At 41.1% G+C, this 24,323-nt stretch overlaps 1 protein-coding gene across 1 annotated transcript in view; it reads right to left on the reverse strand.

Annotated features, from left to right (window-relative positions):
• huwe1 (HECT, UBA and WWE domain containing E3 ubiquitin protein ligase 1) overlaps nt 1–24,323 on the reverse strand; it is a 387,803-nt gene that overhangs the window by 232,212 nt on the left and 131,268 nt on the right. The window contains 3 exon segments of the mRNA XM_051933601.1: nt 2,953–3,033; nt 8,134–8,235; nt 10,311–10,424. Coding sequence (XP_051789561.1) covers nt 2,953–3,033; nt 8,134–8,235; nt 10,311–10,424 — 297 coding nt within the window.

The raw sequence follows: 24,323 nt of genomic DNA on the forward strand, positions 1-24,323 counted from the left end.
TCGTGCTTGGTTTGACACTGATGAAAACAAAATGAAAAAATTCATTGGGATTTTGATGTTGATGGGAATAATCAGAAAACCAGATATTGAGATGTACTGGTCTACAGATCCTATGTATGCAACACCTATTTTTGCAGCTGTCATGACACGTAACCGATTCTCTTTGCTGCTGAAATTCTTTCATTTGAATGACAACAGAAACGAGCCAGATAAGAAAGATCCAAACCACGACCACTTGTTCAAGCTACGTCCTTTGATTGATCATTTATTTGAAGCATTTCAGTTGCCCTACATGCCAGGACCGTCAGTTGCAGTTGATGAAAGTTTATTGTCGTGGAAGGGCCGCTTACAGTTTCGACAGTATCTACCATTGAAAAGGGCACGGTTTGGTATCAAGATGTTTTGCTTAGCTGAGAATTCAGGTTACATTTATAGATTTCGTGTATACACTGGCAACTTGCACAACATTTAGTGGTCAATACTGCTTGAATAAATGTAAAAAATGTAAAAAAAATGTAAAAAAGTAAAAAAACAAAAATTGTTCAGATTTCGCCTGGCTTGGGGAATATTTAGGGAGTTGGCGGTTAAAGGGTTAACGAGAACTCAATTATTGCTGATGAAGCACATATTGCTTAAGTGACATTTTGATGCTTCATTTTAGTGGTCTCGCTTGTTAAGGTTCTCCAACCTTAATTGCTTATTTCAATCTTAAACTGCTGCATTCAGTGTTTTAATTGCTCCTTATTAGCAATAAGATGTAAAAGACAAAGCAGCCAGCAGTTCTCCAGCTAGCTTTTTTCCAATTACATCTGTGTGTGTTCATCATGCACTGTTTGATTTAATAAAACACTTAATAGAAAAATGTGACAGACTGAAAATGATCTGTTTTAGGCTTCACATCATTTGGATGATATCTTTGGAAAGGAAAAAAATCTACGATATAAGAGCCTTACATTGCACAGACTAACAAGCCATAAAATTAAATAAGGTCTGAGATTGGCAATGATTGGTTTCTAATTAAGCAATTGGGTTGGAATGAAAACCTGTAGCCACTGCAGCTCACCAGGACCAACGTTGCCTACCCCTGGTCAAGGGCATGCTCACAAATTACACGTGTAATGCCACGAAAAATACCTGACACTTTAGTACGCGAGCAATGGTACGAGAATGCAGTTAGACTTTTTTTGGGCACATACACCACGCTAGTGTTTAGATCTGGACGGTGTAACATTGGCGAGCTCTGTAAGGCGTGCTGTTTCTTTGAAGGACAGGTGATTGGCAGAATGACGCCGGACTTTCGCCTTTACGCCTGGTGCAGCTGCGTTGTTCTTATATGTGAGGGGACGTTTCTTGCGGGGATGGCTTCTGTTTTCTCCAATCTGAGTTCACCTCTGTTATAGCGCGTCTTTATTTGAAAACAGCAGTGTCAGATCGGGGCGAGACTGATCGCTAACTTTGACAAGCACTATTGATTTACTTCTGTAACAACCACTGTAAATTTAATGTATGTTTTTATTGTATTGTAATAATAATAGCAGCTCTCTACTCAAAACAGCAAACTTCAGAAGCTGCCAGCATCGAACCCAGAAGCTATAGCAAATAGACAATTTCATCAGCACTCAAAAAGTTTAAATAAGAGCGCTGACAAACATGGCATGTTAAAGGCAGCAAATGCTGCACTTTCTGAATTTATCTTTTATATGTGCATTGAATATAATGAGTGAAACACCTGTTACAACAGCTCACATCTGTCTGTCAGTCCATCCATCCGTAGGAAACAACAAAATCCTCTATGGACCAATTTTGTTGAAATGTGTCTTGCTTATTCTTTTTTTTTTTTTTTTAAATTTTATTGTAATCATTCCACACAAATAGATCAATTTTTACAAAAAACAGGATTGAGAAACAAATCAAACCCCACCCGAGATCAATTTTTACAAAAAACAGGATTGAGAAACAAATCAAACCCCACCTGAGAAGGAGAACATGGTCAAAGGAGTAATACTTAAGGCTTGTAAACATGCCTAAATTATTGAGTTTAATAGGGCAAAAAAGATAAATTGAGAAGGAAAAGAAATGTGGAAATACAGTGATCCCTCGCTATATCGCGCTTCGTCTTTCGAGGCTTCACTCCATCGCGGATTTTAAATGTAAGCATATGTGAATATATATTGCGGATTTTTCACTGCTTCGCGGATGTCTGCGGTCTACAGTACGTGTGCTTCCTCAGTTGATTTGCCCATTTGAATTCAAACAAGGGACGCATTTGATTTCAAACAAGGGATGCTATTGGCGGATCTGAAAAAGGCAAAGTGACTGCATTTGAAATATTTGAAAAAATTTTACTTCAAGATGTAAGAAACCGGTATTCTAAAATTTAAAACCTGTGCATTACTTTACCTATACGGACACTAACATCTACTATTTTTTTCTACTATGAGACGGACAGAAGGAGAACAAAAGTTTGTGATTGGTTTCAACTTTAGCTATGAATGTATAAATTACTGTCATGCAGAAGAAATACATTCATATTATATTATTGGTAGAAAAAATGGCAGTGTGCTTTGGAAATAATGAATATATGTTTTAAATATTCAATACAACAGTGAAACACACTCATTGACAGCAGCCAAGAAACCTTTTTTCAAAATGTAAGTTGGAGTAAAGCTTACGCTGCTAACAAAATTTGTTGCCAATTAGCATGCTATAGCTTAACAGCTACTCTATTAAAAAGAAATAAACTTTACGTTTATAGTATTGTATTATTACAGTAGACAAAATTTCCTGTATATCAATAATCCCTTATGCCACATGCAACAAACTTAAATCTTACAGAAACAAATAAGTGACATGCGATGTTGAAAGGAGAACATAGTAGCCTGTTAACATGTTAATATGGAAAAGCAAAATGCATCCGCTTTGGAAGAAAGAGTAACATAAAAGATTTCTTACCAAGCAAGAAAAGTGAAGGTCCATAATATTCAGCATTACTGATGATGTGTTTCAGTGAGGTAGGCAGGGATCCATCCATAACTACAAAAAAACTTGAGAAAATTAACTACCACATTTACCAGCCTTTTTTTTTTTTTTTAAATATATACACACACACTCTATATATCTAAATTTAACTAATGTAAAGTTGACTTAATCACTCACTCACCTTTCAAAAAAAAAAAAAAAAAATTCTATTTAACTACAAAATCTGAATTTGGCAGGATGATTAATCCAGGGCATTGTTTATCCACTAAGAAATGACATTTCAATATAGCCATATTTAGGATTTAAAAAAAAAAAAAAAATCAACAGAAAAAACAAAAATACCTCAATCTCCACAATGCATTGGCGAATTTAACTGACGTGACATTGTGGGAAAAGAAAATTAACCAAAATTCAATTTTTTGTTTATTTCTCGTTTATAATGCTCTAGCAAGTGAGACATTCTAACACACATCCCTCATTTTGCCACAACGCTAACAGAAATCTCAGAGCACGAGGTTAAGCTCCTGGGTGCTGTGCTAACTTTCGAGCGTCTCGCGACCATTCTACGAATGGCAAAAGATCTCCAGACATCAGCTGAAGAATGGGACCCGCAAATGATTCGTTCTTTGCAATTTAAAAATGCTCGACGGCGCCACGGAAATGTATAGGAACCTCTTTACACAAATGAAAAAGCAGCGCCAGCAACAGCCCATCACGATGTTCCTTACACGCAAAACACTGCCTAGTACGCCTTTTGTGGAAGAAGACGACGGCAGTGCTACACAGTCGCCTGAAGAGGCTCCTTTAGAACAGCTGTGACAGTGCAGTAAATGTCATCGTTATCTGACAAGTTGGTGAGTACCCAAAACTATTTTTCTACGTACTTAGTACATGTATGTACGTTTATTGTAACTGTGCACACATTTTATACAATTTTTTCCTTGCATTGTAGGTGTTTATTGCCGGTGGCCTGTCTATCGTAATGGCTGTAACAAATGTGATATTGGAGACGCTCTACAGTATCTTTAAAATAACATTTTGGTTTTATGTACAGCATTTACATGTTATAGACTTTTCACGTATTTTTATATTACCTACTCAATTACAATATCTTTAAAACTATTACGTATTAAATAAAACTCAATGATATATGATACGTATGTTTGTGAGTAGTATATAAACTGTGTTTACATACATAATTTCAACGAATCTTACCTAATAACTAATAGAATATAAAGGGTTTATGCTATATAGCTGTACGGGGAATATTTATAAACCATGTGGGAGAGTTTATAAGGACTTAAAATATATAAAAATAACCATATAAACATATGGTTTCTACTTCGCGGATTTTCTTATTTCGCGGGTGGCTCTGGAACGCAACCCCCGCGATGGAGGAGGGATTACTGAAATTATTTCTTCTTATTCTAAAATATTATTGATTAGATCCTGCCAGGTTTTGAAAAATTTCTGTACAGATCCTCAGAATTTGAGTTTTTCCAATTTCAAATAATATAAAACATCGGTTTCCCACTGACTTATTAGAGGAGAGTTAGGATTCTTCCAATTTAACAAAATCAGTCTGCGTGCCAAAAGTGTAGAGAATGCAATCACAGTTTGCTTGTTCTTCTCCACTTCAAATCCATCTGGAAGAACACCAAACACAGCTATTAATGGGTTAGGAGGGATTGTGACTCCAAGGCTGTCTGAAAGGCACTTAAAATTTTGGTCCAAAATGATGTTAATTTGGTGCATGCCCAAAACATGTGACCCAGTGAGGCAGGAGCTTGGTTGCAGCGTTCGCAGGTTGGATTTTACCCTGGAAACATTTTGGACAGTTTTAAGTGAGACAGATGAACTCGATATAGAATTTTGAGTTGAATAATTCTATGATTTGCACATATGGAGCTTGAGTGAATTCTCTGCATTGCTACCTTCCACTCCTTTTCTGATATATTAAGAGATCTTTTTCCCATTGTCCTTTTGGATCTTTGAAAGGAAGGGACTCTAATAAAATTTTATATATTGCAGAAATGGTGTCTAAGTCCTCGAAATTGAACAGTATTTTTTCCAGCCTGGTGGGGGATATGAGATGAGGAAAATCGGGCAGGTTCTGTTTAACAAAGTTTCTAATTTGAAGGTAGTGAAAGAAATGTGTAGCTGTAAGGTTAAATTTGGAATGTAACTGTTCAAAGGATGCAAAGATATTGTCTATATAAAGATCTCTGAGCAATTTAATCCCAAATTTTTTCCACATATTAAAAACTTGATGTTTGCGAGGGTTGAAAAAGGGTTCTCCTGCAGAGGTGCCACATTAAAAGATTTTCCATCTTAAATTGCTTTTTAAATTCATGCTTATTCTTAAAAGAAATTTGTCAAGATAAATCCATTTTCGTTGAGATATCTCAAACAGATGACTGTGCGCAAAAAGTTTAGACAATTCCCAAATTTCCTTTGAAACAGTGGCAAATTTGTAGACTTGTCAAAATTAAAACAAATATTCTGTGAGATTTCAACTACGAATTGGTTTGCTCTTCCAATTTTACCTTTGGAGTATTTACATGAGCTTGTATATTTTGCTCTTTTAATCATCTGACAGCCACTTGAATGCTCAACGCAAATGAATCAAAGGCCAGGCAGACAGCACACACGCAAGCAACTCAAACAGCAGAAACGTTTTGCAACTTTAGGTAAGTTAACAATTAGAGTACCAAAAAACAGCCACATCCCTAAAAATATATGCAAGAGGAAAGCAAGTATGTAAGCACAGGAAAGGAGCAGCCTCCCAACCTATAAGCACAGGACAAGTTTTGCAATGGCAGTAGCCACTGGCACACTGCCCTAGATATATGGAAACAATCACAGTAAGCCCTTGATCTTCTTGCTTATCATACACAAAAGTCTATTATTGAATGACGAACAAAAATGTGATGACTCTTACATGAAGTAAAAAAAAAAAACTCCAACTCTCCCCAAAAGCACCTGAATGTTACGGCATGCGTGCATTTTCTAACTTTTAAGTTCATTGATGACAAGCAGACAGCATTTGTAAGGATGTGTTCTGAAGCTTCAAGTACCGATGGGGGTGAAATATCATGCAACACTGTCAATCACTTCAGTGGACCAGGGGTGTTTCACATGTCACAATAAATCTGACAAACTGATTATACTACATTATTTTATTTATCAGTGCATAGCCATGTGTTTTTGAAAAAGCCAACACTATTGTCCACCTGCATATCGTCTTTACATTCACAATACCAATCAAAGATCAGTGTTAACAGCTTTTTGAAGTTAAAAAAAATCAAATAGTAAACAAAAAACGCAAATTTATGTGATGGAGCTAAGCCTAGACTGAACAGAATGAAGCGTGATTATTCTTTTAGCTGATGGAGAGGACTTTTATCAGAATGTGATGAGAACTGGACAGTGAATTTGATTAAATAAAATTAGTAACTTTGTTTGTAGACGTATCAAATTTATTCAAATCCACTGTATGCTGAGGCAGAATTAAGGCATTTATGCTAATGGAGAGTCAAGACTTAGCAATTTATAGCTTTGAACGAATTAACTTAAAATCATCTTTGTAATATTCAGGAATACAGCTTTAATATAAAGCTCTGCTTCAATAGCCTTCATACTAATAAACTAAACTAATATTCGCCCAGGTAATAAAAAAAAAAAAAAAAACACTAAATGGATAAAAAAATATATATTCAGAAAACTATTTTGTTAAAAAGTAGTTCTGAAACATCCAATTAACCAATGGCTCTATAATGGACTACTATATTAGCCGAAGTACTCCACATTGCCCAGGTACATATTTAGAATTAGATAATGTAAGAAAGCAAAAGTTTTGGGTTTTTAAAATGGTTACCCTGTCATTGCTAGCTATCCAATCCATGATACACACTACACTGTCTCTCTACCAATGTCTCAGCTCTTGGAAGTTGAGAATTTATTCTTTTCTGGATTCCTGAGTTGCAGCAACTATTCAACCTCTTAGTTCCAGGACGACAGTTTGTTGCACTTTAATTATGAAGAAAAGCATACTGTGCTGCCCTGGTAATTAATGTTAAGTTCTGGTCATTTTATCTGCTAGTCTAGCTTCATCCTGTTCAGACGTTTTACTTGTTCTGATCCAGAAGCTGGCACTGGTTTGCCAAATGTACCACACAAACACTTAGATTCTAGGGAAAATATTTAGATTCCAACGAAGGCTATCTTGTCCAAAGGAGCAACTATGCAAAATTTGTTTCAGATTAGTCGAAGGGAGTAGGAATGTACAATGAAAAGACGCACATTCTATTTTTCAAGGACAGATAGAAAGTGTCAGTGAGTAAAGTGTCCTAAATAATCCAAAGGCAGCTAGAAACTGAGAAACTCTGATAGGAAGAGATCTGAAGATAAGAGTCTGAGGGTCACCAGCTTGCGTGATAGGCACCTCGCAGCACAACACCTTCCAGCACAGCTTAACAGTGTTTTTCTGGGGGGGGGGGGGGTGTCTGTTTCTACTGTGAAAAGAAGACTTTCTGATGCAGGTTTGACAGGGCAAGTGGCAGTAAGTAAGCCATTCCTTAAAGTACAAAATAGGTTAGCCTTGAAATAGTGGCTGTGGACAACTGCAGACTGGAAGAAAGTTATGGACAGATGAATCAAAATTTTATATCTTCAGTTCATAACACAGGGTGTTTGTATACCATTGAATTGGTGCAAGGATGGTTCCTCAGTGTGTGACATCAACTGTCAAACATGGAGGAGGGGTTCTTTTGCTGGAGGCAAAGATAGAGACTTGCACAGAGTGACTGATATTACGAACTAAAAGGGTTACCACAGTTTAGCTACTATATCAGCAAAAGAGGCTATTTTAATGAATCAAAAAATGGAATAAAACTATATACACTTAATTCCTTGAGTTTATTTGCCATTGTTCGTTCATTTGTTCTATGCCTTGATTTTAAGAAACAATAAGACATTAAACTACGTGCATTTCCATTAAAACTGAAGTGTTCTAAAATATCTGTGTGCATATGTTAGCTTGCTAATTGTTTTCTCTAAAATAATTTTGTAAACATGCAAACATATTATGAATAGTACGAACTCAGTTAAAATTTCAACAATGATAATCTATACAAGAAATTTTTAGAAAATTACCATGTCGAATACCATCTGAGAAGGCAGGATCCTGAATGGCTTTCTTTAGAAAATTCAACATTGACTTGAGAAGGGCGGCTCTTTGAGGAATACATTGAGCTCCTAAAAAGAAATGATATACAATATGAACAAATTATTTTTTTGGGTGAATGCTACTAAGAAGCTAAGCAGTTCCATGTGTACTATTTAACCAGAAACACGCTAAGAGGCCATATTGGCTCCTAATTATAATGTGATCAAGCTGAGCACAACTAGATTCACTCAGATGTGCATTACCATAACCATCATGAATTGTGTTTAAAATGCATTACCTGCTGATTACACCTCTCGCATAGGTCTATAAGGTGCTGTGCACTGCCATTCATTATGCCCTTGCAGTGGTGCACCCAAAAAATCTAGGAGGCTTATTCTACCAATCCTGTTTAATTCTTGAATTATATTATAGCCCTCCAAAATGCCAAACTAGTGTCCTGGAATTGTTTCATGATTATAGATGAAATAAGAGGACCTTTTACAATTTTTTTCCCCCTCACATTCAGATGCATCATACACTGCTAGGATTATGCCTTGTGAGCTGCCAACTCTAACAGTTTTCAAGTTTACAATTTTAGTGTGATTTTCAACTCATTGCCCTGCTGGATGATCCAATGATGATTCAAGCTTTACTTGACAGAGGCAGCCAGATTTAATGTTAAAATCTTTTGGTATATCATGGAGTCCTTGATGTATATGAAGGAAAAACAACCCCACAATACCACAGAACGTCCACCATGCTTGACAGTGGGCATTAAATAAAAATTATTAAAAGTAAATAAAAACTGTCACAAAATCTTGGCAAGCAAGTGCTAATGGTCCTAAATAGCTGGATGAATAATGTCTTTAATACAATCTGCCTAGGTAATGACATTATGTGTGAGACTGGTCCTGGACAATACAAGTCCTCTTATGGTTGACTACTTAGACGCACTGCAGTTTGCCAATCAGACAAAGATTGGAGTGCAGGATGCAAATATCAGCTCCATAGGACTTATTCTCTCTCAACTGGACAAAGCTGGCAGCACGGTGAGAAATATTTTTTTTTTCATTTCTCCAGTGCCTTCAATGCCAACCATCCACCCCTCTTAAGGGGAAAACTCATATGTAGGTGGATGAGCCTATGGCATCCTGGATAAGAGAATTTCAGGCAGATAGCAGTTTGAGAGACTCAGACTGCCATTTCTGTTACGGATGTGAGCAACACTGGAGCACCACAAGGAAAAGTCCTGCATCCTTTTCTCTTCACTCTGTACATCTCAGATTACAAATATAACACAGGCCATGTCACTTGCAGACATTCCCAATTGATTCTACACTTATGGGGTGTATTTATAAAGGGAAGGAGTCAGGTGGAGAACTGTGTTTCTTGGTGCAAAGAGAACTGTCTGCATCTTAACATCAGCAAAACCAAGAAATTGGTTATTTACTTTTCGCTGCACCAAAGAGCCTGCATGTCCGGTCAATATTCTTGAAGTGGATATGGAGGTCACCCACTCCCCCAAGTACTCGAGGGAACAATACATAAGGAAGTTGTGTGAAAGACATTCTGTGTGTTGCCTTAACTTCTCTCCTGTAACGTTTTTGTAGTTCTCAGCTAAACAGGTCTCTTACCAGAGAGATATGAATCCTTTGAGTATAGATTCTAAAAGAAATCAGTGCAACATATGCCTTGATTGGAACAAAACAATTACTGCTTTTACATATTTAATAGTACAAGTTTCTCAAATTTTTGAACATTAAAAATTTTTTATTTTTCTTATAATTAAAAAAATACATTTCCTGCAAGGCAAATACAAAATAATAAAACATGAACAAATAAGCTAAAACATAACGTGCCTGTCAAACATCCTGTCATGATTACATAAATGAATTTCTTCCAATAAAAGAATAAAAACATGATAATCAGATTCCATATACTAAAAGGAAATAAATTCATAACTACATATTCAGTTTAATAAGGATGTACAAATAATTAAATCAGTAATAACCTTTTAAGATTTATTAGTTACACTAAACCAGAATACTGTAGAATAGTAATTCACATAGCATGCACAGTAATGTTTTATGAATCATGAGAAACTCCTTTAAAGGAATTTAAATGTTTTACCAAATTCAGTAAAAACACTGTTAATGTGACTTACCTCCTCGACTAGTATAACCAGGACCACTACAAGTCTGATTTCTAACTTCATGATCATCTCTATTCTCAGCAATAGTAGAAGGACCGGGACTGCTTTCCATTGCAACCTCTGTCACTGACAATGAAAGAAAATCAAATGTTTTAAAAGCATCCTAGGACAATGAGAAATTGTACATCTGGGAAAAAAAAAATGAGGCTGTACACTTAAAACGCGCTTTTGTGTAAACATGTACTAAGTTTTCACCTATACATTATAAAAACTGTCACTTGTCTGAAGCAGCGATTGAGGCACAAAAGTCACAGACAATTTACTGAAGCAGAACTATTGCAGAGTAAGCAGTCTGTCAAAAACTTCACCATACTGAAAAATGTAGTAAAACTGGTTAGATTTAAATGTTTGTCTATCAGTCAAAAACCCTTCCACTATTTCAGTATTAACAGAGAACGAGAAAGTAATCACCTCACCTTTACCTGTAAAGGCAGCAAAAAGACACTTCATTTTCAAAATTACCCACACATTACTGGGGAGAAACGTTAGCTACTCTTTAGAAGGAAATGTTTTGATTAAGACACATGTACGTTTCAAGTACCTTAAATGAAGAAAGGTTTTCAAGCATGAACTTCTCAACTCAGGTCCTGCCATTGCATCTTTATTTGGCTTACTCTGGATTTTGACTAGGCCAATCCAAAACTTTAAAAATGCTTTTGAGCCATTTGGATGAGTATAGCACAAATTTTTTCTGAGACAAGATCATCATTTCCAAGATCAGCATCTTCGTAATTGTGAACAGTGTGTCGTCTTTATTAGTAAAACTTGCAACCTATCCCCTTCGCAGCATAGCTTGGAAGAGTTTTTTTTTTTTTTAATCCAACCATGTTCCTTTTTAGCAACATGTACACTAAGAACAAATATTAAATTATTTCTCCAGGACACTCAAAATATTGTTCTTCCCCGATCCTGTTCAAATTTACTGTTAAGCTGTAAATTGCAGACTAACTGATTTTTAATGCTAAACTTGCCATAAATGAAAACGGAGAACTGCTATAGTTCTTATTTTCCTTTTACTATTATACTGTATAACACTTTAAAATTGCCATTTTATAAGCCTTTTCAGTGCTCAGCCAAAAGTGTCTTTCTCTGCTTTATATGGCTGCTAGTTTGATGCAATTGGAAGCAATTAAAATTAAGATCACCATTACTAAATTTATTAATCAATTTTAATTTCTATCTGTACAGGGGATAAAAAGCCCCATTTAGTTTCTATCTGCAGGGATTTTTATGGCTTTTCCAGCACTACTTTACATTCTGGTTCAGAATACTATCAGCAAAATTACCTGAATCTATTAAGAACACATATGAACTCAAACATATGGGCATAAATTGTTATCTATACAGCTTTCAGTTAATTCAAAATGCTGCTACAAGAATTATTGTAAGAACAAGAAAATACAAAAACAAAACTCCAGCTCTTAACTCCTTGCACTGGGCTCCTGGTTAAATTGAGGGAAGATTTCAAAATCCTACTTAAACAAATAAAGTCTTAAATGGCCAAGATCCTGCTTACTTATCAGAACTTAATCATTACTTACAAACCAGAGTGCACATTATGATCTTAAAACGGTGGTCTGCTTATGATCCCAAGGATTAATAAAATAGCAGCAGGAAGTCGAGCTTTTAGTTCTACAGAGCCCTGAAGCTGTGGAATGGTCTGCCTGCTACTATAAAAGGTGCCCCTTCAGTCTCCACTTTTAAATCCAAACTAAAGACATGAGTAGAGCTACTGATAAGCTCTACCTACTGTATCTCTGTTGTTAGTCATTAGTACTAAAAAATATTTATAATCTGTTACAAACACTCTCCTATTCAGTTTCTTTTCTCTGTACTCGCATGTGGCACTTAGTGCCACTGCTCTACTGCCAAGTTGCTTGCCCATCTATGGAAAAGTCGTAACTGACAAAGAAGCAATGAAATCATCAAATAGAACGGTCCTTTCATCAGAATGGCCGGCACAGCCAACTGGCCAACTTAGTTGTGGAATGGCCAGTAGGATGGAGGCAGCTTGTTAGCTGAGGTCTCAAGGTCTCTAAACAGTTCTGTATTAAGTGAATGACAATCTATTCTGGCTATTACTACTGCATTATTGTATTGTATTCCTGAGGTGGCAATATTGGATTGGCCATCTAAATCTGTGTAGAGGATTACTTGTGTTCTGTTTTGTGTGTTCTATTCACCCCGATTTTTTTCTTTTGGTTTTTTTTTTTTTTTGGACACCCATTGCATATCCAACCTACCTGGAAAGGGGGGCTCTATTTGAATTGTTTTTCTCAAGGTTTCTTACATTTTATTTTTGGTAGTTTTCTTCTTGTCTTCTTTGGGAGTCAAGGATAGGGGGGGCTGTCAAAAAACAGGGCCTGTTAAAAGCCCATTGCAGCACTCCTGTGATTTTGGGGTACACAACAAATGAATTGTTATTGTTCTTGTTAACGGCACTTTTTGCAAATGCAACACTTTAAAGTGCACATTAAATGAACTTTACTGTTATTAGGTGCTAGCAACCCAATACCTATTACACAAATAACTTACTATAAATAATGCTAGCATATTTTGGTAGTAAAATGGGGCTGACAGAAAGTACAACGTATATGGGAATAGCATCCACACTTTGTAGGTCCCCCTATAATCTCCCTATCAGGAAACACTGCATGAAAAGGGTTACCCACATGTTTGCCAAGACCACTATGAATAATTACATTTAACACCCAGAGTATTTCAGTTAAACAAACACGACAAAGATGGCAATACAACACATGTATCACTAACCCAACTACATCAGCTGGCAAATCCACTTGCACTTGAACAGCTTGCTGGTGTGGCAAACAGATAAGCCAATAGCCCCCATAACAAATACAAAAATATCCTAATTACTGGCTTCCTTGCTCTTCCTCAGTTCACAATGTTTCCTTCCTTTTCAATGTGATTGCCCAGCATTTGCTTCAGAAAATTGATTTTGTTAATATTTCTACCTGTGGCTGCCAAAACAGTGTACAAAGCAAATACTCGCACAGGCTGATGATAGACCAGTGGTCAAAGGACATGTTCAGACTACAAAATCCTTAACAGCAAACAAATTATGGCTTTACATGGCCTCATAATTAGGTTATTCACAGAAGAATCTAACCAGAATAAGAATGTACAATGCATTTTAGAAATCAGGTTTTCTTTGAATAAAATGGGTTAGAGAGACACATGTAAATATATAGAGTGCTCCATGAGAACCATTGTGGTAGAGAGCTGCCCTCCTACTACACAACTCAAATTAAGAGGCAAGCGCCTCAGACATATAATATTATATATATACACACACATACACACACACACACACACACATATTATATATATATATATATATATATATATACACACACATACACACACAGTGGGTACGGAAAGTATTCAGACCCCCTTCAATTTTCACTCTGTCATATTGCAGCCATTTGCTAAAATCATTTAAATTAATTTTTCCCTCATTAATTTACACAAAGCACCCCATATTGACATACAAAAAAAAGAATTTTTGAAATTGTTGCAGATTTATTAAAAAAGAAAAACTGAAATATCACAAGGTCCTAAGTATTCAGACCCTTTGCTCAGTATTTAGTAGAAGCACCCTTTTGAGCTAATACAGCCATGAGTCTTCTTGGGAAAGATGCAACAAGTTTTTCACACCTGGATTTGGGGATCCTCTGCCGTTCCTCCTTGCAGATCCTCTCCAGTTCTGTCAGGTTGGATGGTAAACGTTGGTGGACAGCCATTTTTAGGTCTCTCCAGAGATGCTCAATTGGGTTTAAGTCAGGGCTCTGGCTTGGCCATTCAAGAACAGTCACAGAGTTGTTGTGAAGCCACTCCTTCGTTATTTTAGCTGTGTGCTTAGGGTCATTGTCTTGTTGGAAGGTAAACCTTCGGCCCAGTCCGAGGTCCTTAGCACTCTGGAGAAGGTTTTTGTCCAGGATATCCCTGTACTTGGCCGCATTCATCTTTCCCTCGATTGCAACCAGTCATCCTGTCCCTGCAGCTGAAAAACAACCCCACAGCATGATGCTGCCACCGCCATGCTTCACTGTGGGGACTGTATTGGACAAGTGATGAGCAGTGCCTTGTTGTCTCCACACATACCGCTTAGAATTAAGGCCAAAAAGTTCTCTTGGTCTCATCAGACCAGAGAATCTTATTTCTCACCATCTCAGAGTCCTTCAGGTGTCTTTTAGCAAACTCCATGCGGGCTGTCATGTGTCTTGCACTGAGGTATGTATGGAGACAACCAGGCACTGCTCATCACTTGTCCAATACAGTCCCCACAGTGAAGCATGGCAGTGGCAGCATCATGCTGTGGGTGTGTTTTTCAGCTGCAGGGACAGGACGACTGGTTGCAATCAAGGGAAAGATGAATGCGGCCAAGTACAGGGATATCCTGGACAAAAACCTTCTCCAGAGTGCCAAGGACCTTGGACTGGGCCGAAGGTTTACCTTCCAACAAGACAATGACCCTAAGCACACAGCTAAAATAACGAAGGAGTGGCTTCACAACAACTCTGACTGTTCTTGAATGGCCCAGCCAGAGCCCTGACTTAAACCCAATTGAGCATCTCTGGAGAGACCTAAAAATGTCTGTCCACCAACGTTTACCATCCAACCTGACAGAACTGGAGAGGATCTGTAAGGAGGAACGGCAGAGGATCCCCAAATCCAGGTGTGAAAAACTTGTTGCATCTTTCCCAAAAAGACTCATGGCTGTATTAGCTCAAAAGGGTGCTTCTACTAAATACTGAGCAAAGGGTCTGAATACTTAGGACCATGTGATATTTCAGTTTCTTTTTTAATAAATCTGCAACAATTTCAAAAATTCTTTTTTTTGTCTGTCAATATGGGGTGCTGTGTGTACATTAATGAGGGAAAAAATTAATTTAAAATGATTTTAGCAAATGGCTGCAATATGACAAAGTAAAAAATTGAAGGGGGTCTGAATACTTTCCGTACCCACTGTATACATATACACATATACATATACACATATACACATATACACACACAGTACTGTGCAAAAGTTTAAAGGCAGGTGTGAAAAAATGCTGTAAACAAAGAATGCTTTCAAAAATGGAAGTGTTAATCATTTATTTTCATCAATCAACAAAATGCAGTGAATGAACAAAAGAGAAATCTAAATCAAATCAATATTTGGTGTGACCACCCTTTGCCTTCAAAAAAAGCATCAATTCTTCTACGTACACTTACACAGTTTTTGAAGGAACTCGGCTGGTAGGTTGTTCCAAACATCTTGGAGAACTAACCACATATCTTCTGTGGCTGTAGGCGTCCTCACATCCTTCTGTCTCTTCATGTAAACCCAGACACACTCGATGATGTCGAGATCGGGGCTCTGTGGGGGCCATACCATCACTTCCAGGACTTCTTGTTCTTCTTTATGCTGAAGATAGTTCTTAATGACTTTGGCTGTATGTTTTGGGTCGTTATCCTGCTGCAGAATAAATTTGGGGCCAATCATACGCCTCTCTTGGTATTGCATGATGGATAAGTATCTGTCTGTATTTCTCAGCATTGAGAACACCATTAATCCTGACCAAATCTCCAACTCCATTTGCAGAAATGCAGCCACAAACGTTCAAGGAACCTCCACCATGCTTTACTGTTGCCTGCAGACCCTCATTATTGTACTGCTCTCCAGCCTTCGATGAACAAACTACCTTCTGCTACAGCCAAATATTTAAAATTTTGACTCATCAGTCCACAGCACCTGCTGTCATTTTCCTGCACACCAGTTCCTATGTTTTCGTGCATACTTGAGTCGCTTGGCCTTGTTTCCACGTCGGAGGTATGGCTTTTTGGCTGCAACTCTTCCATGAAGACCACTTCTGGCCAGACTTCTCCGGACAGTAGATAGATGTACCTGGGTCCCACTGGTTTCTGCCAGTTCTGAGCTGATGGCACTACTGGACATCTTCCGATTTCGAAGGGTAATAAGCTTGATCTGTCTTTCATCTGCTGCACTAAGTTTCCTTGTCCGACCACTGCGTCTACGATCCTCAACGTTGCCCGTTTCTTTGTGCTTCTTCAAAAGAGCTTGAACAGCACATCTTGAAACCCCAGTCTGCTTTGAAATCTTTGTCTGGGAGAGACCTTGCGGATGCAGTATAACTACCTTGTGTCTTGCTGTGCTCAATCTTGCCATGACATGAAACTGTCTTCCACAACCTCACCTTGGTAGCAGAGTTTGGCTGTTCCTCACCCAGTTTTAAGCCTCCTACACAGCCGTTTCTGTTTCAGTTAATGACTGTGTATCAACCTACGTGTGACATTGATGATCATTAGCACCTGTTTGGTATAACTGGTTGATCATACACCTGACTATAATCCTACAAAATCCCTGACTTTGTGCAAGTGTACCTATAAGAATTGATGCTGGTTTGAAGGCAAAAGGTAGCAACACCAAATATTGATTTTATTTAGATTTTTCTTTCGTTCGCTCACTTTGCATTTTGTAAATTGATAACAATAATCATTTATATTTCTGAAAGCATTGTTTACAGCATTTTTTTCACACCTGCCTAAAACTTTTGCACAGTACTGTATATATACATATAAATACATATACATACATATATTATACAGACAATTTTTATATACAGTAGACCCCCGCGAAGACGCGGTTCAGGGTTCGCGGCAGCAGTCAGTGCAGTGACTCCCATTGGTCTTCTGCTGAGGGTGCTGGGGCTATTGGGGTCAAAGGATGTCAGCGTGTCTTTTAAAAAGGGAGCCAGTGACCAAAAGAAAAAAAAAAAGTTTTTGTAATTTGTATTTTAAGTTCCTGTCTCTCTGCCTGCCTTCTGTTGGGTTACCTGTACTTATTTGTTTAGTCCTGGATCGTTTCGTGGTTGGGGTCTGGATTGTCTGCCCTCTGCCTGCGTACATGAGGACTGTAAGTGGATTCATTGCTATCCTGTGAAGAAAGGAGCATTCCTGAACCCATCCATCAGTCTTCACCATTTCAGGAACTACCGGAAAGACTCTCTTTACATTTCAATTCAACATGTGGATCTCTGGACTATCAATCATTACATTTCATCCACTGCAGTTTTTCACGGACTTTACTGTGTGTGTTTTGTTGGTGCTTTGTTGTATTTAATGTAACATCGCCGTAAGAGGAACAGGGGTGGTATCGTTTTCATTAATTCTTTATTTGCTGTTTGATTACCGGTGTGCTTTGTTTTTGTCTCTGTGTGAGTGCGTGCGGGTCAGGTTAAGGCTGGGTGCGTCCTTCCACCATAAAAATAAATCACCGTCTTCTTGACGGTGTGAATCTTAGCAGCACCGGACCACTACAGCTTTATTCATTTCTCCTTGCTGCTGATTGACTGTTGCCCTGTGACGCATCTCCAGCTGAGTGTTTGTGTTTTCCGTTGTGTTCTTCTTAATCCTTAAATCAGCTATAGTTGTTTCCAAGTGCAATTTACCAGCACACCAGAGCTGATCAGCCAGAGCCGTATATTCGTTAAGCAGCCAGATCATGACCACTGCCGGCCCCTGCAGCATTGCAGCCTCGCTGTCTCTGGGATTGAGCTGCTGCACTAGACTAGCCTGCCAGTGTCAGAGTTTACCTCTGTGTGCTTGCATGTAGCTAGTTCAAGCACAGCTGGCTCGGTGATTTACTGAATTTTATCAATGCTGTCAGTTACACCTTGTACATATTGTTCCAGTATATTTTTTTTTTTGTGTGAACAGTTTTCACAGTTCATTGGCAGTGTGTAACTGCAACGCTGATCATTTAATTGTGATGCTCTTTGCATTAAAGAAAAAAAAAAAAGTGTTCGATTAAAATTTCACTTTTTCGTTGTGAATTGTCAGGTTTACTTAAAGTGCAGCAAAAAAGTATTTGGCATCCAGGGATGCATTAACTACCAAGTATGTGGCAGTTTAAGTGTTAAAGCCCCAAGATGCCGTCGAAACGCCCTGCGCCTTCTAAAGGCTTCTGACAATAAAAATGTGCTTGCATGAATTACAGTGCATATAGCGGTAACATCGGTATTTTACATTCTAGCACTGCGGGTGACATCAGTACAGTACTGTACAGTACACGGGTTTACCTTTACACTCTCTTTTTAGGTAATGTATTAAGCTGAGGTCCCCTCCTTTAACCGCCACCTTATCGTGGTGGAGGGGTTTGCGTGTCCCAATGATCCTAGGAGCTCTGTTGTCCGGGGCTTTATGCCCCTGGTAGGGCCACCCAAGGCAAACTGGTCCTAGGTGAGGGATGAGACAAAGAGCGGTTTAAACAAACCTCCTATGATGGAAAACAATTTTGGACGGCGTTTTCCCTTGCCCGGACGCGGGTCACCGGGGCCCCCACTCTGGAGCCAGGCCTGGAGGTGGGGGCTCGATGGCGAGCGCCTGGTGGCCGGGCCTGCACCCATGGGGCTCGGCCGGGCACAGCCCGAAGAGGCAACGTGGGTCCCGCCAAGGAGGTCGGGTGCAGTGTGAGTTGGGTGGTGGCCGAAGACGGGGACCTTGGCGGTCCGATCCTCGGCTACAGAAGCTGGCTCTTGGGACGTGGAATGTCACCTCTCTGAAGGGGGAAGGAGCCTGAGCTAGTGCGCGAAGTTGAGAGGTTCCGGCTAGATATAGTCGGACTCACCTCGACGCACAGCTTGGACTCTGGAACCAATCTCCTTGAGAGGGGCTGGACTCTGTACCACTCTGGAGTTGCCCCCGGTGAGAGGCGCCGAGCGGGTGTGGGTATACTTATTGCCCCCCGACTTGGAGCCTGTTCATTGGGGTTTACCCCCGGTGGACGAGAGGGTAGCCTCCCTTCGCCTTCGGGTGGGGGACGGGTCCTAACTGTTGTTTGTGCGTATGCACCAAACAGCAGTTCGGAGTACCCACCCTTTTTGGAGTCCCTGGAGGGGGTGCTAGAGGGCATACCTTCTGGGACTCCCTCGTTCTGCTGGGAGACTTCAATGCTCACGTGGGGCAATGACAGTGAGACCTGGAAGGGCGTGATTGGGAGGAATGGCCCCCCCAATCTGAACCCGAGCGGTGTTTTTGTTATTGGACTTCTGTGCTCGTCACGGATTGTCCATAACGAACACCATGTTCAAGCATAGGGGTGTTCATATGTGCACTTGCACCAGGACACCCTAGGCCTCAGTTCGATGATCGACTTTGTGGTCGTGTCATCGGACTTGCGGCCACATGTCTTGGACACTCGGGTGAAGAGAGGGGCGGAGCTGTCAACTGATCACCACCTGGTGGTGAGTTGGCTTCGATGGTGGGGGAGGATGCCGGTCAGGCGTGGTAGGCCCAAACGTGTTGTGAGGGTCTGCTGGGAACGTCTGGCAGAGCCCCTGTCAGAAGTAGCTTCAACTCCCACCTCCGGCAGAACTTCGACCACATCCCGAGGGAGGTGGGGGACATTGAGTCCGAATGGGCCATGTTCCGTGCCTCTATTGTTGAAGCAGCTGACCGGAGCTGTGGCCGTAAGGTGGTTGGTGCCTGTCGTGGCGGCAATCCCGAACCCGTTGGTGGACACCGGCGGTGAAGGATGCCGTCAAGCTGAAGAAGGAGTCCTACCGGTCCCTTTTGTCCTGTGGGACCCCGGAGGCAGCTGATAGGTACCGCAGGCCAAGCGGAATGCGGCTTTGGTGGTTGCTGAGGCAAAAACTCGGGCGTGGGAGGAGTTTGGGGAGGCCATGGAGAACGACTTTCGGACGGCTTCGAGGAGATTCTGGTCCACCATCCGGCGTCTCAGGAAGGGGAAGCAGTGCAGTGTCAACACTGTATATGGTGGGGATGGTGCGCTGCTGACCTCGACTCGGGACGTTGTGGGTCGGTGGGGGGAGTACTTCGAAGACCTCCTCAATCCCATTAACATGCCTTCCAATGAGGAAGCAGAGCCTGGGGACTCAGAGGTGGGCTCCCCCATCTCTGGGACTGAGGTCACCGAGGTGGTCAAAAAACTCCTTGGTGGCAGGGCCCCGGGGGTGGATGAGATACGCCCGGAGTTCCTCAAGGCTCTGGATGTTGTAGGACTGTCTTGGTTGACACGCCTCTGCAACATCGCATGGACATCAGGGACAGTGCCTCTGGATTGGCAGACCGGGGTGGTGGTCCCCCTCTTTAAGAAGGGGGATCGGAGGGTGTGTTCCAACTACAGAGGGATCACACTCCTCAGCCTCCCTGGAAAAGTCTATTCAGGGGTCCTGGAGAGGGAGGGTCCGTCGGATAGTCGAGCCTCGGATTCAGGAGGAACAGTGTGGTTTTCGTCCTGGTCGCGGAACAGTGGACCAGCTCTATACCCTTAGCAGGGTCCTGGAGGGTGCATGGGAGTTTGCCCAACCAGTCTACATGTGTTTTGTGGACTTGGAAAAGGCATTCGACCGTGTCCCTCGGGGAATCCTGTGGGGGGTACTCCGAGAGTATGGGGTACCGGCCCCCTTGATAAGGGCTGTTCGGTCCCTGTACAATCGTTGCCAGAGCCTGGTCCGCATTGCCGGCAGTAAGTCGAACCCGTTTCCAGTGAGAGTTGGACTCCGCCAGGGCTGCCCTATGTCACCGATTCTGTTCATAACTTTTATGGACAGAAATTTCTAGGCGCAGCCAGGGCGTTGTGGGGGTCCGGTTTGGTGGGCTCAGGATTGGGTCACTCCTTTTTGCAGATGATGTTTTCCTGTTTGCTTCATCAGGCCGTGATCTTCAGCTCTCTCTGGATCGGTTCGCAGCTGAGTGTGAAGCGGCTGGGATGGAAATCAGCACCTCCAAATCCGAGACCATGGTCCTCGGCCAGAAAAGGGTGGAGTGCCCTCTCAGGGTTGGGAGCGAGATCCTGCCCCAAGTGGAGGAGTTCAAGTATCTCGGGGTCTTGTTCACGAGTGAGGGAAGAATGGAGCATGAGATCGACGGGCGGATCGGTGCGGCGTCCGCAATGATGCGGGCTCTGCATCGGTCTGTCGTGGTGAAAAAGGAGCTGAGCCATAAGGCAAAGCTCTCAATTTACCAGTCGATCTATGTTCCTACCCTCACCTATGGTCATGAGCTATAGGTAGTGACCGAAAGAAAGAGATCACGAATACAAGCGGCTGAAATGAGTTTCCTCCGCAGGGTGTCTGGGCTTTCCCTTAAAGATAGGGTGAGAAGCTCAGTCATCCGGGAGGGGCTCAGAGTAGAGCCGCTGCTCCTCCGCATCGAGAGGAGTCAGATGAGGTGGCTCGGGCATCTGATCAGGATGCCTCCTGGACGCCTCCCTGGTGAGGTGTCCCGGGCACGTCTAACCGGGAGGAGGCCCCCGGGGAAGACCCAGGACACGCTGGAGGGACTATGTCTCCCGGCTGGCCTGGGAACGCCTCGGGATTCTCCCGGAAGAGCTAGAAGAAGTGGCCGGGGAGAGGGAAGTCTGGGCATCTCTGCTCAAGCTGCTGCCCCCGCGACCCGACCTCGGATAAGCGGGAGACAATGGATGGATGGATGGATGGATTAAGCTGAGGTTGAAAAAAAATTGAAGTGTTTTGGGGGCATATGTAGAGTTTAAACTATAAAAATAGGCATTTTTTTAACCACATCCATAAGTCATGGTTTTCACAGGAACGTAATCCCCGCGAATTTCGAAGGTGTACTGTATATATGTATATGTACATATCTGTAGATATCCATATTACTAACCGAAGGTTGTAAACCGGATGGACGCAGGACGCATCGAAACGCACGCGTACTGCAACGAGCCCGCCCATAGCTAACGACACAGCCACAGAAAACACAGAAACGAGAAGGTTGTAAACCGGATGTCACACGCACTGCAACGAGCCCACCACCTGTAAACTGGACTGGCTCTAATCCACTGTGCCAGTAATGTAGATCACATAACGGTCATTCAGTTTGGCGCCCGCCCCAGAGTCCAGAGTCAAACACAGCGACTTCCCAAAGCGCGGCGGCTTCTTAGAGTCAGTAGGTGGCGTCCAAATAACACAACGTGATGTGCCGTGGCGCCCGCCCCAGAGTCAAACGCAGCGGCTTTCCAGAGTCAGTACGTGGCGCCCAAACAACACAACCTGGGAGCTACACTTGCTCTAATCCATTGTGCCAGTAATATAGATCACATAACGGTCACAGACTCTAACTCAGCGGCTTCCCAGACTCAGTGGCTGGCGCATGAACACCACAACCTGTAAACTGAACTTGCTGTGCTCCACTCTGCCGGCGGTCGGTGTCAGCAAAGGCAACGGAATCACGTCTCCACAAAACGAGACCGCTTTACTACAGATATGCTTATGTAATTAAATGACATTTCCCCAGACGCACCCACCCTCCATGATATGTCATCCATCCAGATATTGGACAGAACAGAAACTAATTGCCATTCTTTGATTTCCGATTCGCGGGCTTACTTGTAGATAGATGACAGATAGATAGATGATAGATAGACAGATGACAGACAGATATCTGTTTGTTTTATAAACTTATTTTTTATTTACTGGTGAGGCTGCAAAGCATTAAGCTCTTAGGACAATGATGTTTGGGTACCATATATCATGTCTAGCTGTTGTATGGACAGCTGTGAGGAATGGGAAAGCAGCAATGTGGTGGAGCCCAGGGAAAAATACTTTCAATGAGGATGCAGGGCACATCTGTAGAAAGAGTTGAGTGACAGGGGTAAGGGATAAGATTGTGTTTTTGCTTCACTGTGTAGTTTAAACTTAAACATCTAGCCATCACTACTAGACTAAAAACCAAAATGGCGGTGCCGATGCTTCCCCTTTTTATAAGATGCAGCTGCTTGAGATTTTGATGGCTCTTACTTTTAAACAGTTGTCCGAGTACCACTAGGATTTTTTTTCCCCCGTAATGTTTATGCTTGCACTGGCCGCCACTACCATAATAGTAAAGTATAAAAGAGCAATGGCAAACATAAATGTCAAGGCCAGGGCTGTTAACCTACGATTGAATATATTCAAACTTTATTTTTTGCCTAATTTGACAGCCCTAGTACACAATGTTAATTTGCTGATGCGGAGGAAATTGGCTTGCAAATTCCTGTTCATATCAGGCATGAGTCTGCCATTTACAGGTGCATCTCAATAAATTAGAATATCATCAAAAAGTTAATTTCAGTAATTCAATTCAAAAAGAGAAACTCATATTATATAGATTCGTTACACAGAGTGCTATATTTTAAGCGTTTATTTTTTTCATTTTGCTCATTATGACCAATAGGTAATGAAAACCCAAAATTCAGTATCTCAGAAAATTGGAATATTGTGAAAAAGTTCAATATTATAGACTCATGGTGTCACAATCCACTCAACTAATTAACCCAAAAGACCTGCAAAGATGTCCTGAGCCTTTAAATGGTTTCTCAGTCTGGTTCAGTAGGCCACACAGTCATGGGGAAGACTGCTGTTATGACAGTTGTTCAGAAGACAGTCAGTCATTGACACCCTTCTTAAGGAGGGCAAGCTAAAAAGGTCATTGTTAAAGAAGCTGGCTATTCACAGAGTGCTGCATCCAAGCATATTAATGGAAAGTTGAGTGGAAGGAAAAAATGTGGCACAAAAGGTGCACAGGCAATAGAGATAACCAAAGCCTTGAGAGGATTGTGAAACACAGTCCATTCAAGAATTGAGGAAATTCACAAGGAGAACAACTGTCGCATTCCTTGTGTCAAGCCACTCCTGAACCAGAGACAACGTCAGAAGCGTCATACCTGGGCTAAGGAGAAAATGGACTGGACTATTGCTCAGTGGTCCAAAGTCCTCTTTTCAGATGAAAGTAAATTTTGCATTTCGTTTGGAAATCATGGTCCCAGAGTCTGGAGAAACAGTGAAGAGGCACAGAATCCAAGATGCTTGAGGTCCAGTGTGAAGTTTCCACAGTCATTGATGATTTGGGGAGTTATGTCATCTGCTGGTGTTGGTCCACTGTGTTTTATCAAGACCAAAGTCAGCAGAGCAGTCT

Source organism: Erpetoichthys calabaricus, chromosome 11 (assembly GCF_900747795.2).
Source record: "Erpetoichthys calabaricus chromosome 11, fErpCal1.3, whole genome shotgun sequence".
Classification (NCBI taxonomy): Eukaryota; Metazoa; Chordata; class Cladistia; order Polypteriformes; family Polypteridae; genus Erpetoichthys; species Erpetoichthys calabaricus.